At 31.4% G+C, this 17,788-nt stretch overlaps 1 protein-coding gene across 4 annotated transcripts; it reads right to left on the bottom strand.

Annotated features, from left to right (window-relative positions):
• Window positions 1-14: 14 nt before the first annotated feature.
• LOC105185020 (centromere protein F) lies at window positions 15-13,112 on the bottom strand. 4 transcript variants are annotated; one of them, XM_011144223.3, is made up of 44 exons: window positions 12,690-13,112; window positions 12,341-12,523; window positions 12,030-12,229; window positions 11,929-11,944; window positions 11,483-11,562; window positions 11,091-11,274; window positions 10,612-10,821; window positions 10,403-10,540; window positions 9,603-9,647; window positions 9,473-9,517; window positions 9,242-9,364; window positions 8,953-9,099; window positions 8,771-8,827; window positions 8,542-8,679; window positions 8,293-8,388; window positions 8,012-8,140; window positions 7,827-7,937; window positions 7,649-7,744; window positions 7,419-7,559; window positions 7,262-7,288; window positions 7,076-7,171; window positions 5,976-6,068; window positions 5,748-5,906; window positions 5,558-5,659; window positions 5,389-5,448; window positions 5,159-5,248; window positions 4,938-5,087; window positions 4,765-4,860; window positions 4,356-4,418; window positions 4,190-4,285; window positions 3,539-3,622; window positions 3,269-3,412; window positions 3,015-3,062; window positions 2,835-2,932; window positions 2,664-2,767; window positions 2,370-2,599; window positions 2,054-2,302; window positions 1,893-1,973; window positions 1,602-1,739; window positions 1,241-1,429; window positions 1,022-1,168; window positions 624-871; window positions 347-533; window positions 15-255 (listed from the first exon to the last, which is right to left on the bottom strand). In XM_011144223.3, exons 1-44 carry the CDS (start codon window positions 12,900-12,902, stop codon window positions 55-57), a joined length of 5,532 nt encoding a protein of 1,843 aa, XP_011142525.1. In that variant the 5' UTR covers window positions 12,903-13,112; the 3' UTR covers window positions 15-54. The 4 variants fall into 4 exon arrangements, with proteins under 4 accessions (XP_011142525.1, XP_025157835.1, XP_025157837.1 ...); XM_025302050.1 differs by having other exon boundaries at window positions 7,076-7,159; XM_025302052.1 differs by having other exon boundaries at window positions 12,341-12,595; window positions 12,690-12,808.
• Between the last annotated feature and the right edge of the window lie 4,676 nt (window positions 13,113-17,788).

Below are 17,788 nucleotides of genomic sequence, written 5' to 3'. Positions count from 1 at the left end.
CTCGTATTATTTTTTCAGTCATAATCAAAGTCGAATTAAATTTCTTCTGGTTCTTCATTTACTTGTAGAAGACTGATAACCGTAATCCCGGCTTTCCTCTAACGAAGTGTCAGATTCTGTTTCGTTATTAAAATTTTGATTCCACCGTTGATTATTTTTCCGCATTTCGTGTGTTAGATCCTCCATTTTGGGAAACCATGAATCACCAGATGTTGATGTAGATCGATTTGTTCTAATCGTTTCTCTGAAAAATTTCTGAAGAACGAGATATATTATTTTAACGTTAAGTAAAATTTAACTATTATATGTAATATATTATATCAACATTTCCTACAAGTATTCCAACCTTGCATAAATCTGTGTAACTTGAACATGGAGTTAGATCCATGTCTGCATTTTGTACATCCGATGGTGAGATGTAACCATTGATAGATACTTTCTTAAAACTCCTACTATTCAGTTGTTTATGAGTTCTTCTCCGTTTTGTCAATAAATTAATTCTTTTTAATTTTTTGATCTTACGTAACAGAGTTCTAAAAATTAAGTTCCGTTTAAGTAAATGGTTGTATATAAAATGAAACATACGCAAAATTATATTTAAGATAAATAAATAAATTAATTACTTGTTGTCAAATACAAGTTGCATTATATATCGTTGCTTGTTTTTCAAATTTTTAGTTAAGTTTTCAATGTATTTCTTTTGCTGATCCATATAATCGCGAATGCATGAAACTATATGTTGAGATTCCTTACAAAGTTCCGACCTGCTCACAGCTACTTCAGTTAAGTCAGCTGACATGTACATTAAAGATCGGTCTTTTAAATAACATTCTTTTTCCAGCTGAAGCAGAGACTTACGCATACCTTGTAACTGTAATGAATATAATAATTTAATATTGAATTCCAATAATTGTGATAAATCATTTAAAGTCGAAAAGTTTACACCTACCGCGTATGTCAACGTGTGATAACAATTAATAAAATATCTAAGAATAGAATAGAGAATAATAATAATATGTACCTCAGTTATATATGTGGAATTATTTTCTTTAAGTGAAACGTTTTGTTGGCCAAGGTGGTAGTTTTCGTTTATGTATGCCTGTAACTGTTGATTCAAGCCACAATTTGTATTTTCAGCCCTAGCTAGTTTCTCTTTTTCTTTCACAAGCTAAAATTATCAATATATATTTGTAATTCTCTTAATATATCTAGTATATTTATTATTAGATGGTATACATACCTCTTGACATATAACATCTAATTGATTGGTGGAATCTTTGTATTTATCTTGCATTTGAAGAAACGTGATATTCTTCGACGTAAGTTCCTTTTTGATCTTTTCTAACTCTTCGTTTAGATTATTTGTTAAATCACGAAGATTAATTGTCTCATTTTCTATACTTGCAATTTTAGAGCAATAATTCTCCTCCTAAAAAAAGATGTATAATTTTAAAAACTAATGCATACACACAGTAATGCATACGCACGTGCATACACACTGTAATATCGTGTTTAAAAAAATATATATACGTGTGTGTGCGCGCACACACGCACACATATTTCTAAGACATGATATCTCTATTATATAAGAACATTAATACCATAATCCTTAATGATTTTTGCAAGTCAGCATCTCCTGTCGTTGCTAATAACAGTTTATCTTGAACTTTATTGAAATCTTCAGTTACTCGTTGATAATTATCTTCCGTCTGACGTACTTTCAAATACATTCTTTTGAGCTAAACGAGAGTTTTAGAGAAGTTAATTATAAAGTATATTTACTCTAATGAAAGTAATACTTTTAACAAATTATGTATCATATATACATTACCTCTATCTTTAACTATTTAAATTTTTTTTACTATTTACAACTATTTATATATTTACATTACCTTTTCCTTTAACTGGCTGATATCATCTTTAGTTTGATTCTCAATAATACTATTCTGATTTTTTAATATAGAATTCTCGTTCTGAAATATAGAAATGCGATTAATAAATATTGTTCTCTATTAGTGTGATTAAACATTACATACTACAATTAATGGTATACCTCAAGTAACTTATAATCAGCTTCCAATTTAACCATATAATCGGATTTTTCTTGAAGTAAAGTTTTCAAAGAATATATTCGATCGCATAAAATACCCAGCATTTCGTGTTCCGATGCATTCAAGTCGGATAGGTCTTCTTCTACTTGTTGATTCTTTATAAGAAATTTGTTTCGAAGCGCTTCAAGTTCGTGAGATTGATCTTTAATTATTTCTTCCTTATTAGTAATTTGATCACTTAAATTCTCAATCTACAAATTTTGAATAATATTAATAAATAACAAAATTAAAATATGCGATATTTAAATATATAATCACCTCTCTCTCTCCATTTTCTAATTGCAGTATAAGTTCTTTATATTTAGTTTCCTTCTGTTTAATATATTCCAGTTTTTTTATCAAATCTTCAGTTTTTGATATGTTATGTTGCAGATCGGTTTTGAGTTGTTGATTTTCGCATCTTAAATCGCATTCAATATCTTTTATTTTCTGCAATTCTACTTTTAATCGTTGAACTTGAGAGATATTCTCCATCTCCACTTCTTTATCTAATATGCCAATGTTTGAATTATATTAGTATTATAAAATTTCTATTCATTTTATAGATCTTACCTGAATATCTCTCCCCGTGTGATGTACAGTTGCATGAAAAATATTTTAGATTTCCAGTGTCATAGATCTTGTCTTTAGGATATATCGCACACAAACAAGTACAACTGAAAAATTTACCTCAATATATAATTATAAAATATGGAGAAAGTTAAAGCAAAGGAGATACATTACTTAAACTGTTTTAACTTCTGCTCCATGCACTGCTTGGACATCTTTGTGTTTTCGTATTCACATTTAGAAATATTCTTTGTCTGCATGAAATATTCCATCTATAACAAAATATACTTCAAAATTGAAACATTCTATCATTATGGATAAAATTAAATAATGCAAAATGAAATTTCTACATACTTTACATTTCAGTGTTTGAAAATCCTTTATATGATAATGTATTTGTTCCTGAAAAAAAAATTTCGATAATATAGTATAAAAAATTGGTCTCGCTTGTTTTTAACATAAAAACATATAGTTAGAAATATTATCATTATTGTAAAAAACATGATATTTGTTCATTTTTTTATTGAAAATATACAGCTTTTAACTATCATAATCATTATTTATGTGATATACTTAAAACTGTTCAAATTAAAGATTCTATACTATACCTGTATTATATTTAAAATCGAATAATACATTGTATGCAATATAGTAGTACTCAAATATTTATCATACTCTAAAGAACGAATTTTTTTATGCAAACTGTCAATAGCATCTCGTTGCAGATCCAGCAACAAATCCTGGTTAGTTGCCTTTGCAGAATACAAGAATCCAATTAACATTTAGCAATATGTCAAATGTGTTCATATTAACTATTTTATAATCTAAAAATTTTTTACGTGTGATTTTATGTAAAATAATTCCCACATAATTTTTACCTCTGTAAAACATTCGTTGTACTGCTCTTGTGTTTCATCAACGTACATCACTAGTTGACGAATCGTTTCGTCTTTCTCGTAGAGCTGCAAAAATACTCAAATTGCACTTATGATATACTTATCTTTTAAATCCATAAGCAGACAACACTCACGTACAATATGCTCTATATTATCGTGTTAATCGTATAATATAACGGCCACAACTTGATCATCCAGGGCACTTGTTAATCCAAACAGCACGTTGCATTTGTACATAGCACAATATTGTCACTTTGCAAGTAGGATAAACAAATATGACCAGTGTCACAAAAGCCTCAAACATTTCAACGTCAATTTAACACGAAAAAAAGATTAAATGAGCATACGTCATGCATAGTACTCGTTACATTCGTTATATTTGCAATGTAGCAATAATAAAATGATCAAAAGGCAAAACAATGTAATAATGATAATAATCCGTATTTTTTTTTGACGAATTATATTTTTAATAATCACTAATTAGTATTATTTACAGTTTTAAAGTTGTCGCGATCAATATATTCTAGAGCAAAAGCTAAATAGCACTTTTAGGCTATTCATAATTCACATTTAAACGTCATGCACGTTTCTACGACTGAAAGTTGATGATATCGTGGGCCTCAATTCACTCACATCACTCATTGTCTTGTGTCCCATTTGATCTAAATTTCTCTTGGCTTCAACAACAGCATTTTGTAGGTGCCCGATTGTTTGAATTTGAAGTTCATTCTACAAAATATGTGATGTAGAATATAAATCTTATTATCATTAAATAGGGGAATGATAAAAAACAACAAACCTGTTTCAGCAACTCGTTTTTTTCTCTCTCGTATTGTGCAATAGTAAGGCTTTGCTTATCAATCTGTAACGAGGTCTTATTTCATATTTCTAATAATGATATTAAAGAAAAGGATACATACCTTGGATTTTTATTCTTGATAAGTATATAGAATTTGTTATACTTGCATTCATAACTCACGTATTATTTGAAAAATTGCAACGTAAGATGTTAATTTGCATTGCTCATATTTAAAAACGCGCGTTATATGATGTATGTATTTAATATTTAAAAATTTAATTAAAAATTAGAGAAAGCTATACATACATATGATAGAGTAATAAAAAAATCATTTCTATAACTACTTAAATTAATATAATTTACTATCGTGAGATTTTTTATGTATGCTATTTAAAATTATTTAACTTACTTTTTCTTGTAGTTTTTGATGCAAATCTTTTATTTCGGCTTGGCTCATTTTTAAAGAATCTTGTTGTATTTGTATGACCTTTTCTAGGTTTTCTAACTGCATCAAGTATTATGACCGTTAAGTCACGCTTCCAAATTGATATAATTATGTAAATAACAATAGAAAAAACTCACAAGTTTTTCTTTAGAATACACAGCACTTTCCAGCTTGCTTAACTCGTCAGAACAGAGAGTGTCCAATCTTTTCCTGCACTTTTCCAATGTCTCTATCAATGTTACATCAGATCTTGTCGAAACAGAGGATTGAGACAATTCATTGCGTATCTGTAAATACATGTTCATGTAAGATTCATAATAATAGAAAAGACAGTAAAAGAACAATGATATGTACAAACCAAGTGTTTAAGTTCACTTTCTAAGCCCTGAACTACCAATTTTGCAGACTGTACTGCATCTTGCAACGTTTTCAACCAATGAGATATATTCTGCAGCAAATGAGAAAGGGAGGAGAATACAAATAAATATTAAGATCTTATTTATAAAAATGTATAGATAAATGTTTATAATTGTAATTAAGAATTAAAAATTAAATAATATTGATTGAATTTATGTATTTAACAGTCACCTCATATTTAGATGGATAGTCGCAACGTAAAATTATCGTTTCTGTACCATGATCCATGCACTTTTCAATAAAAATAATATTGGAGATTTTATTATTACATTAAAGCAAAAACGTATAAACAGAGAGAAAATATATATTTACACGATTGCTATAAATTAATATTACTTACGAAAGAATTTGGAATTTCTGTGGAATTCTTAACTTTTGATTCATTATTTAGACTATTTAAGCTTTCTTGCAAATCACTCTCTATTTTTTTCTGTGTTTTGATCTAAAAACCGGATTATGATATTACTGTAAATACGTAGCCGATCTTTAAAATATATGAAAAATATATGAAATGAAAAGATAATACTTACGATATCCTCCAGTTCTATTATTTTCTTCTTTAATTCCATATTATCTTTGTTTTGGCACTGCCTATAATTTTCCGCTTTTGCTTGTATACTTATCAGTTCTTTCTCTTTAGACTCGATGCTATTTTTCAACAAATTATTTACTTCTTGTTTGCATTTTATCTATTATAGAGAAGAATTATGTAGTTCAAGAAATAAAATATGTAGCAAATCAAATAATATGATAATTACCTCATGTTGCAATACTTTAATTTGATCTTCCAAATCAGTTACACAATTTTCCCACTTACGTAGTCTCTCATCATACTTTATCTGACATGCTTGCTACAAATGTATATATATATACACATATACACACGTACATATATACACGCGCGCGCACGTGATATATAACTGACGCGATAATAACGCGCATACCTGATATATAACTTATTAATAAATAATTTATATTAAATATATATTATATACAATTATATCTAATGTTATAAAAACAAATCAAAGAATCTATATATACTGCTCAAAAGAATTATGGCATAGATAATTTATTGCCGAAAATTTGCCAATTTTGACTGGTGATTACTTCGCGAAAAATTATTGTAGACTAATGATTTTTTTTTTCAAAATGAAGCTTGGAGTCTCTTCTACTTTAAGAATATATTTCCACTTTTTGTATGCGATGGAGAATGGAGTCGCTACAATTTTTTTTCACAAAGTTACAGCCCTTTAAAAATATCGTTGTTTTTGGCCTTCGGGCCAAGTGTGCACGCATGTGTGTCCGTGACAGAAGAGATAAGGACCCTGTGGTTCGTCACTTTCATAGTAATTATTGACTCCGAATCCTCCATTCTGTCCATGTGGATGCGCGCGCGCGCGCTTGTGTGTGTGTGTGTGCGTGTAGGTGCGTCTTCAATATCTCGTGTTTCCTCCACAACGATATTTTTAAAGGGCTGTAACTTAGTGGGTAAAAAATTGTAGCGACTCCATTTTCTTTTTCAAATTGAAGGGGAAGATTTGAACTTTATGACGATGCAAACGGCGTCCCCGAAAAAAAATTATCCACGTCCGTGCATTCCGTCAAACTTTGCAATTTTCAGTATACTAAACATGCCCTCAGATGTCAGGGGTTACAGGTGTAAGGGTGCATCACATGCAAAAAGTGGAGATACATTCTTAAAGTAGAGACTCCAAGCTTTATTTTGGGGGAAAAAAAAAAAAAAAAAAAAAACTTAGTCTACAAAAATTTTTCGCGAAGTAATCACCAGTCAAAGTTGGCAAATTTTCGGCAATAAATTATCTATGCCATAATTCTTTTGAGCAGTATATTTATATACCTGTGCCATATGAAGTTTCAAGTCATCACATTCCTTTTTTAATTTATGTAAATCTTCTTTCGTTTTTATTATATCATTTATCTCCTGCGAAATGATCTACATATAATTTTATATCAATAGTGTCCTTCATATCACGTATTAAAAGATAAAAAAATAAGTTCTTGTAATAATCGTGCTACTTAATACCTGATTATTAAAGCAAGAGGACTGTTCCTATAATATAATAATATTCACCATGTTACTAATTATACATCAGTCTATATATTTATTAACCTTTTGCACTCCAAGAGTCTCTCGCACGCAAAAGGTTAAATTTATAAACATAATCAATATGAGTAATAACCTTTTCTTCTTGTCTCACGGAAAGGAATATTTCTAATACATCGTGCATTTTTGTATGCGTGCAGTCGATTTCCTCTTCTAATCTAGCTAACCTGTTCTCTCTCTCGCAGAATGTAATATTCGCAGCTTCGTTGTTTAACACCTGCATGGAAAATTATGTGATTGAAAAATATAGATGATATTTCCTAACTTAACTTGATACAAACATGATGTTCCTTCTAATATACTTACCACGTCACCTGTCTTCAACTGTAAATCTTTTAAAGAACAATCCATGGTACATAGCTGATTTTTTAATTCTTTTAGTATCGACGTTATATAACCACCCTAATAGATAATATTTGCATCATATATGTCTTAGAAAGATATATTGCAGAATAATATAGATCATTTTCTGGATTTGTGTTACCTGAGTTTGAAAGAACTGCAAATTAGTTAATATTTGTTCCACTTCTTCCGTTATGACAGTTAATAAGTTATTACTGATAGACGCTTTCATATGTTCGAATTCGTTACATTCCTGAAATTTATTTTAAAAAAAGTTATGCAATGCAAATTGATTAATATAATTATTTATGAAATGTACTGACAAACCTGTTTTTCTCGCACATTATTAATACAACGGAATAACTCTGATTGACCGAGATTAATTTGATCTTTTATATCTTTCAGTTTAATTTTGCCATTCGCAATTCTTTCACTGCGTCTCAATCTCTCTTCTTCCTGATAATGATAAAGATACATTTTCAAATTATGAATAACAAAGACTTGAATCAATTTTTACTTTAATTTAAGATAATGCTGTTTTATTTTAGTATCACACACAAAAACATATGTTTTAATGTATATTCTATCTTCGTTAATATCTTCATTACTTGTAATTCTAATCTACTGATAGCTTCTATTAGTCCTTCTCGTGTTTTTGCTAAGTAACTTTGTACACTAATGACCATCTTGCTCAAGTCTTCATACTGAAAATATGAATAGTATAAGTCTAATTATATATATTAAGAGGCACGGCAATGCCTCGTGCAAATACAATACATAAATTTTTCTTTTCTCTTCATAAATTGATATTAATTGTTCATATAAACATTTAAATCAATTTATCAATGTAAACATACATTTTGATGTCGCGAATTAAATGTCGAAACAATAGTGCTTATCTCTTCACGAATATCTTCTGTTGCTGCTTGAACTTCTACAGTGCATATTCTGAATTCTTCCATCAGCTTAAATTGTCGTGCGTCATTCACATTTAACTGTGAATAAAAAAATTAATTTTGTAGTATAACATTCAAAATGGTATATAATCGTATATATACACAAAATATTTAAAAAACATTATTTTACTTTAATATCATTAGAATCGCCGCATCCACAATGACATTGATTTTCTTCTTTCTTTATCTAAAGATAAAAAAAGTAACTCATTATTCAAGATGCAATATAACTAAACTATAATTAAAACGAGACGAGAATAATACGTTCATGAAATATTTAATAAATAGCTTTCTTTGATTTTGTACACATACCATGCAATCATAAAGTGTAATTTCTTTTTCTCTTTCCGAGTACATTTTGGTAATAATTTCAATACAGCTGCTTAGTTTATCTGACATATTGCTTATGCAAAGTTTATTTTCATTTGTACAACTGTCAGATATAATGCAATCATTCGCCTGAAAAATATATTCTTTTGAGAACAATTTTATAAATAATATAATAAGTTCGTATAGAATAACCAATTAATATCTTAATTTTTTGTAAAGATATACTTTCTTTTCATTGTATTGTAATTTTAGAGGTACTATATTATCATACCTCAGCAGTTTTATCAATCAATTTTTCTACAAATTTCTTCAGTTCCAGTTTTAAATCAGACAAAATCTCACACTCTTTCTGTATATGTACTTTTGTACTATTCAGGAACGATATAAATTCATCCTGAAAATATAAAAAAAAAATGATTAAAAAATATAATACTGTACTAATATATATATATACACTTTGTATAGTATATATTCAAGATACAAATAAAATTTTTTAACCAACCTTTTTAGAATAATATGTAGGATCTGTTGAAGGCACAGAATATATCTGCAAACAGAATATATCATAATTCAATATCATATTACATAATGCATTAATATTTATACATATTTATATTGAATTAATAACTTACTTCTGGACAATTACTTGTATCAATACGAACTTTTCGAGATGTATCCTAAAAAAATTATGTAAAAAAGTATATATTTACGAAATTCTAACATGTAAATTAAATGATTGTATTCACCATAACATAAAATAATATTTTATTTCAAATTTATATTAATTTTAAAATTTTAAAGTGAGACAATCATGTTGATACGCGCACAATATTTTGATTTTTACCAATATCATGAAACAAGTTTATGATTATCTCAAGTGCATTAATAATATTATATAAGTCATTAATTACACATATGATTGTAGATTCATGGATTTATTTACCAATGATATGAATGCCTAATATAAAAATTTAGATTATTTTGAGATTGTATATATATGATTAGCGTTATTATCTTTTAAAAGTCTAATGCAGTCGATTCTAGTTTACAACAAACTATTATCTTTACATGGTGGAGACAACTTCCTAATGGCTCGCAAAATTTTCTTGTCACTATTCTTTGGATATTTAAATCGACAGGCTCGAATAGCTGCTTCGTTCTGAGAATTACTAAATGGCCTGTCCTGTGACGTTGTATTGATTGTCGATAAACTTTTTGGCGATTTCTTGTAATTTAATTTACACTTAAGAGCGTCTCGCTGCGTATTTATATGAAGAAAAGTTTAACATACATGATAACAAAGAAAGATTGAGAATGTTATCTTTGTAATATTAATGGAATAAAATCGTATTTCTAAGAACGAAATACCGGGTAATAGTTTTTATAAATAAAAAATTAGTGACGTAAGACGATGTAAAAATTTATCATATACCTCTAGAGTTGTTTTCTTTAATTCTTTACATATTTCTTTAATCACATCATTCCTCAGACTATTTCCTATATTTGCATGACAGTTTTCATTCTTAAGTGTAACAATTTTTGCCATTACATTCCGTGTTCCTGCAACCTCCTGAAACCAATAATAATATTAAAATATAGCATATAAATTATAAAATAGAAATTTTAATGTCTTGAACCAACCTCTTCCAAACGAGTTACTTCCGTCTGCAACTGTTGTACCTTTTTACATTCCTCTTCAAGCTGTCTTTGCAGATTATTTGCTTCAATATTACTTTTGTGAGTGTGCACCATAAATTTTGATTCGACTTCTTGGAGTTGTCGATACAAATTTTTATTCTCTGTATCTTTAGCAATTAACACACTTTCCAGAATATCAGGTGTTAACATAATCTGAACAGTAACATGAATTATACAAGAATCTTTTGGTTTTCAATATTAAGAAATGTGACCTCTATATTTTTCTAATAAAATATGATTAAACAGTTTGCATTAAGTCAATAATAAAAGCAATATGTATAATAACAATAAAGCCGCTTTAATTCTTATTTATATCACAACATGATTTGCCTCCAACTTACTCTATAGAAATCAATATTTAGATATTGAAACTCATCAAAATAAGTTCCTATTCACACAATAATTAAAGAAAGTGAACTTACATCACAATCCTGATCAGAAATAATGGTCAATGGATAATTAATAACTTGACTTGTCTGTTTAGAGTGCTCTCTAAGTTTTTCACAAAAACTCTGAAGTCTAGAAACATATCTTTTTAAAGTCTCATCCTTCACTGATGATTTTGTTTTAAGATCTTCTATCTTTCCCTCCAATTCCACTTTAGTTCTGTGAAATATTCATTCATGTAAAAATGCATATATTTATGTAATAATATACATTAAATATATGAAGGAATAATCTATTACGAATCCATTATAAATGTATAATAGCAGATTATCAATTTAGAGATATATATATATATATATATATATATATATGTATATAATATTGATATCAAAACAGATTTATCATAGATACTTATTATGTTTTATACCTAATCATTTTTTTCTCATTTTCCTGAAGTCGTTCTATTTCCAAATTCAAGGATTTTACTTGTTCATGCTCTATCTGTTCCTAATTTGAAGATATATTAAGTTATATTAAAGATATATAAAATATAATATTGGGAGATAATACACTAAAATATTCCACTTACTCAGCAATATATTAAAAAGTTACTAATGCTATATAGATATAGTAACTGTTTAAAAGTGCAGTAAACTCCAATATTATCATTAATTATTTATTCAATATAGATATATATGCACATGTGTGTATTTGATAATTAATTTAATAAAGGATGCAGGGAATAGGGAAAGCTTGCATGTTAAACATACAGTAGAAGTATTGTATCACACATCTCTGCTTATCTTGTTATTTTCTATGCTCTACATCTAAAATAAGTCTGAGCTTCTTGGTTGTATTTATACACATATTTACCTGGTTACAGATACAGCTGTAATAATAATAACACAAATGATACTATTAAATATCTTGTAAAATACATAAAATGACTTTTTATTATATAATGTTAAGCTTACTCCAGTGATTGAAGTGGAATATCCTTAGGTTGAATTTCAAAAAATGTTATACCCTCAAGACTCCAAATATTTTGGCAACATGCACGACGGATTAACTCCAACAATCCTCTAATGTCACTTTGTAGACATTCTATTTTTCTAACTAGAAACTTTTCATCTTTTTGCAACTTGTCAACACGATTTGAAAGAATATTTAGAGCCTATAATAAAAAAATCAGATAAATGACTGCGCATATGGAAATATGCTTATATCTTATCTATCACAAAAGTGCTAGAACAATTTAACAAAATTTCATTTCTCTTTTTCTTACCTCTTCAGAATGATTTGATCCTATCAGATTGTCTTCAACTATTTGCGAAGACTTTTTTAATTTTTCTTCCAATAACTTAACTCTACTACAAGCTGCTTGTTCTAAATCTTGCACTGTTTGTACTAACATAGTATTTTGGTCTCCTAAATCTTTAATCCAATCACTCATTATCTGTAGTTTCGCCTATAAAACATAGTTTTCAGTCAATACTTTAAATAAATCCAGTTAATATTTTCAATCTATAAACCTGTAAACCTGAAAAATTATACTACTTCATTGTATAATATAAGTATATAGAATAAGGAATCATGCAATATATTTTTTTACAATGAAAATAAATAGTGCTTACAGAAACTCGGTCAAACTCGCCGCGAGACTCCCCATCGATTTTCTTGATACGACTCTCGTATAATTTACGAAATTCATCGAGAATACGTAAACCTTCAGTTTCGCCACATAGTTCACCAGTACTGTTGATCGCTTTGTAGTTTTGATCTTGTTTGACTAATGTCGAAACGTCCATGTCAGTAGAATCTGACAAACTGGCACTAATGGAGTCCATTGCTCCATATAAAATCTTGTAATTATAGATGTGTGCTAACAAACTGATAGTCTCCCTACACCCGTTTCGACGAAAAGGCACTTAAAGTAAACGCATCATCTCGCCATTTTTGTGATTAGTACGTCATAGTAATACTGGATCCACCGCAGAATTGAGGTTAGAGATGATCAATGTTAAGACTGATAGGTCGATGTTCGATTTTTTTATTAAAAATAAATTTTATTAAAAATAAATTGTCTTTTCAATATCTTATAATTTTATTCTTATGCTGTTAGTTTTTTTAATTTGATGTTATTAAATTTCATTATTATCCAACGTTACCGTTGGTAAATAAAAAAATTGGCTGATTGGTCAAATCCTATTTAAAAATAAACAACTTCTATCTTATTGTCTTTTATCTTGTCATTACGATTATTACAGTTATTACGATTTTAATTTGTCAGTAGAAATATTGACGGCTTGTAACAAAAATTTTATAATCAAAAGAAACAACAACCGAAACTCAAATCTTATTTAAACAAAATTCATATATAATGAGAGTAGACCGCGTATTAGGTTCGAGACCTGAGAATCAGGTAAAAATTGGTTGCGTTCAGAAAACAAAGCGCTCACTGAGCGCTTAGTAACTATTGGTCCTTACTGTTCCTTATCCTTAAGGTTCGTCTACATTAGCTGTAAGAGTAAGGCTGTAAAGTTGTAAAACACGAAATGAAATATTTTCATTCGCTGACAGCTTACGTTACAGCCTTACAGCCTTACTCTTACAATTAATGTAGACGAGCCTTAACATTCAACCAATAACGTTGACGAATTACTCAACTGTTGTGTTTTCTGAACGCAGCCATTTGTTTCCGTCTATAAACAAAAAATTTAAATGAAAGAGAGATAGAGAGAAAGAAACAGAAACCAAAGAGCATATAGTAGATAAGGTTTTAGAGATAATAAGTTTTTTCATGATAACACTATATAACTTGAGACAATTCATCCAGTTACGTTCGAAAGGATCTAACTAATTGGCTCTTACTAATTACAAAAATTGTGCTATGATTAATATGATCCACTAGACGCTGCAAATGCTTTGACCAGAGAGTAACCTGAGAGCGGCCAATACGACATTTTCTGCGACACCGACTTTCCGCACTGGGAAAGGACGCCATCTGCATCCATTTTGAGAGGGGAACTACGATAGTACATCCACTTTCAGGTCTCGGTGGTAAAATCTGCATGTGGTGGAAGTCCATGCTACATCCACTTTCAGGCGGTTTATGTCCGTGCTGCAATGACAGTTGCCATCTCTATGCCAGACTATGCCCGGTGGTCTACAAAGAGCAGGGGAGAGGGGGGGAGGAGCAGAAAAAATAAAAGTATTAAATGTTAAATCTTCGAATATATATTGCCGTATCAAAGTCTTTTCTATAATAAACAATTTGACATGTATGGAGACGCATGATGTATCGTTGTCCGCGTCCCGTTCACTTCGTCTTGTTTTTTAATTCAGCATCCCGTCCGCTCCGGACATTCGCTCGTGGCACTGACAGTGGCCGTCGGTGAGCATTCGATCCGCTCGGAGGAGCACGTGTTATTCACGTAATTAACGTGACGAGACTTCGATTATAAATATCCCGCGAGTCGACGAAATATTTGAACTTTTAAAAAAAGTATCAAAGAAAATCACATTAATGTTGTCATGGGTAAAATCTCACCCCGGTATATATTTTCTTATTTTCGAAATAAAAAAAGCCAAACGAATGCAATTAAATGTTATTTATCATCATTGAATATTAAATGAAAAGTAGAAGAGTTATTGTCCGCAGCGGATAATCTCCCTGTATAAAATGTCGAACTGAAACATATTAAAAAGTATTGACATTTTGAATACGTCTGAATTCTGCTTTCTGATCCGAAGAAAGGGAAAATAAAAAGTATTAGTTCCCATTAAATTTCACCGCGCTAAATACGAGATGGCAGTAGTGAATGCTTCGCATTAACAAGGATTCAATTCGTTTCAAATATGCCTTGTATTCAATCGCAATCGATAATTTTTAAATGCGAACTTTCGTATTGAAAAATATTCACTTCTTCTCCTAATCGTTTTCGGATTCAGAGGCATACAAGATTTTCACGTTCTATTCCCCGTCGCATTAAAAAGTATTCACCCGCGATCCAATCTGAGAGCAGAATTCACGACAAAATCTCGTGAATGCGAAACAATACTTTTAAATACGACATTTTATACAGGACTAATATTTAATAAGAGCGCGATTAAATTCGCATAGGATAAAATTCCATTCTTTAACGCTACCATGATCTTTAATTATTCTCTGGAAACGGCGTCACAACAACTTACACTCTGTACAATTAGTTGCTAACACATTTTCTAATCGTATACATTCCTCTTTAATTAACATAAAGCTAACAAATGTCCGATGCTTCGACAGAGTGATTTTCTTTATTTTCAGTAATCAATAAATAGAGTGCATCAATGTCGCGTACAGTTGAAAGGCCTCCTCGCATTCCCCTCGTCGTTCCGAAACCTTCGAGAAAACAAGAGACGCTCAAAGGCAAGTCTCTCTTGCTTCAACCGCCGCCGAGGCCCGCAATGTTTACATCGCGCCGATTGTGTTGATCGGCTCGCGAGCAACGACACTTTTTGCCTTTCGTATTATAATACTCGCGCACCTCATGTATTCGACCTCGTTCCATCAGCAGCAGCCGTGCGCGACGCTCTCGTCACTTCCGTCTCGTGTAATTAAAAGAAATATATCTCGTCGGTCCTCGAGATACTCAATCGGCATCGCGTCGGCATCTCATTCATTAACTGCACGGTCGAATCGCGAGTATCAGCATTAGAAGCATGAGCGAGTGAAATCCGGAGGACTTCAGCAGTCGAGAAGCAGAACGCCGGCAGCGATACGTCACGTTTCCAGGTATGTGGAATCATTTATTACGCGGGAGGTCTCCGATAACGAGAGCGTATGTTTGACGAATTTTCCGGGAATAAGAAGTCGGAATTTCGCGCTCGGCATTCACAATCCGTCATCATCCGACTAGTAATCATCATTTTATGAATTTGCAATTACTCTCGTCAATCTCTGTCTGTCTATCTATTTATTGCGTTGTTGTATACAAAAGATATTGATCCAGACAGAGACGGATAACGGTCTATGGACGTGGAATTCATCATGTTCTCAATCAAACATTCTGAATCATTCCCAATTCCTGTGTGAGAATATTGGTCTTGTGTAGAATATTCAACGTCATATCCCTTCTTAGACTGCGACCTTTTTTGTTTTCGGTCAGCGCTTCTTTCAAGTTTGTTTACTCTTGTTACGGGATCTGAATTTAAATGTCCATCCGTAAAAGAATATTTTCGAGAGCACACAACTGTTGTCTCCGCTTGTTATTGTCATTTTCTTTCGTCAGCTCTTTCAAGAGCTCCTATCTAGACATTCAATGTCAATAAAGAAAAAAAATCGTAGCGAATATTCTCCACTCATCCCGACCAACCATTTTTTCTCTACCGCAGCTTACCAACCAAGAACGCTAAATTTTTGTTCCAGACGTTGCGGAAAGCAAGTCCGGCGGACGCGGATGCCGCACCGGAGGATCCGATTCGGGCGAAGCAGAGTCGGCTTGAAGGTAAGTTTACAAGTTTACTATAGTCCTCTGTTTGACCCTTGGCGATCTAGAGCTGGGATATAATTTCCGGCTCGACTTGAATTACGATCGCAGAGGGTAAACTACTCTTTTACTCGCCCGCACTCGTTGGTCAAATCTGATGAGCAAATGTGAATTTTTTGTTACAGAGTTGAAGCGGAACGTGGCCGGCTCTGACTGCAAGTCGTTTCGGTGAGTCAAAATGAAAAGAGAAATAAAATTCTGAATGACGGATGTGGGACTAAAAAATATCGTTCGAGTCAATGCGAATTGCAAATAGATTCTTGCATGTGTGTATATGTGACGTTGAATAAAATACATTGCTCGAAACAATCAGGGGTTACTCGATAGCCTGCATTACATACGAGATTTAAAATAATGAATGATTTTCTTTTGATGTTCAGTCATCTGAATAAGAGATATTCATATGTACAAACGCGATACCATCATTAGTTGCTTTATTTTTATTTTTCAAGCGAGCCGCAGAATTATTTAACGATTTAATTATTTGACAATATTCAGTTTCCCGTGTAAAATATATTCATACGCATAAATGCCGATATCGTTGGCTCCTTTTCTTTTATTTGCAAAACAGGCTGTAGAATTATTTGGCAATATTGTCCATTCATCACGATCCCTATTATCTCGAGTAGCGTATAATGCGCGCAGAAATTGCGCTAGCGCACGCCGAGCTTGAGGTATCCTCGCTCGCGTGCCTTTGAATATCACGACTGCGGTTATCAAAATAGGCGTTTTTACTCGTGCTGCTAACAAAGAAGGCTTAAATTCTCATTTCGCCAAAGTATCGCGAACGTAAGCTTCGTCATGACGGAGCTATCATGCGTGAAAACTTTGCCCCGCTCCTCTCTCTTTGCGCTCCCTAGGGGCGACCGGTTTCTGATTGTCTAATCTTTCCTCGCGTGCATTCGCGTCGCGAATATTTCACTCGTAGATATCGATACTCCCACATTTTCGCGACTTTTTAGACGCAATCGCGAAAAGCGCCGTAAAAATCCGTTGAACGAGTCAATAAATTTTCACACGGTTCTTGCTCCTCGACGATCGAGTTTATAGAGTCCGTTTCGCAGCGTGCAAAAAGTTTCCACCGCTGGCGAGTAAAACGTTCATTAATTTACGCAAATATCGCCGTTATAATACCGCGTATCGACCGCGTCGCGGAAATGTGATGAAAGTGTAGCAATCAACGTGGGACGCGCTGCAAGATGGAT

This window comes from Harpegnathos saltator, unplaced genomic scaffold, assembly GCF_003227715.2.
Source record: "Harpegnathos saltator strain DR-91 unplaced genomic scaffold, Hsal_v8.6 scaffold467, whole genome shotgun sequence".
Taxonomy (NCBI): Eukaryota; Metazoa; Arthropoda; class Insecta; order Hymenoptera; family Formicidae; genus Harpegnathos; species Harpegnathos saltator.
Note: the sequence above shows the minus strand (reverse complement) of the source record. Positions and strands in the feature narration are given on the sequence as shown.

Bases quoted from the DNA above. Each gene is read 5' to 3' on its own strand.
- LOC105185020 (XM_011144223.3), bottom strand. From the start codon at position 12,902: ATGGACTCCATTAGTGCCAGTTTGTCAGATTCTACTGACATGGACGTT. The intron at 12,230-12,340 runs GTAAGAAAAAGA...TTTTTATTATAG, and splicing joins GATCAAATCATTCTGAAGAG to GCTCTAAATATTCTTTCAAA. The intron at 10,541-10,611 runs GTTGGTTCAAGA...TATTGGTTTCAG, and splicing joins AAGTAACTCGTTTGGAAGAG to GAGGTTGCAGGAACACGGAA.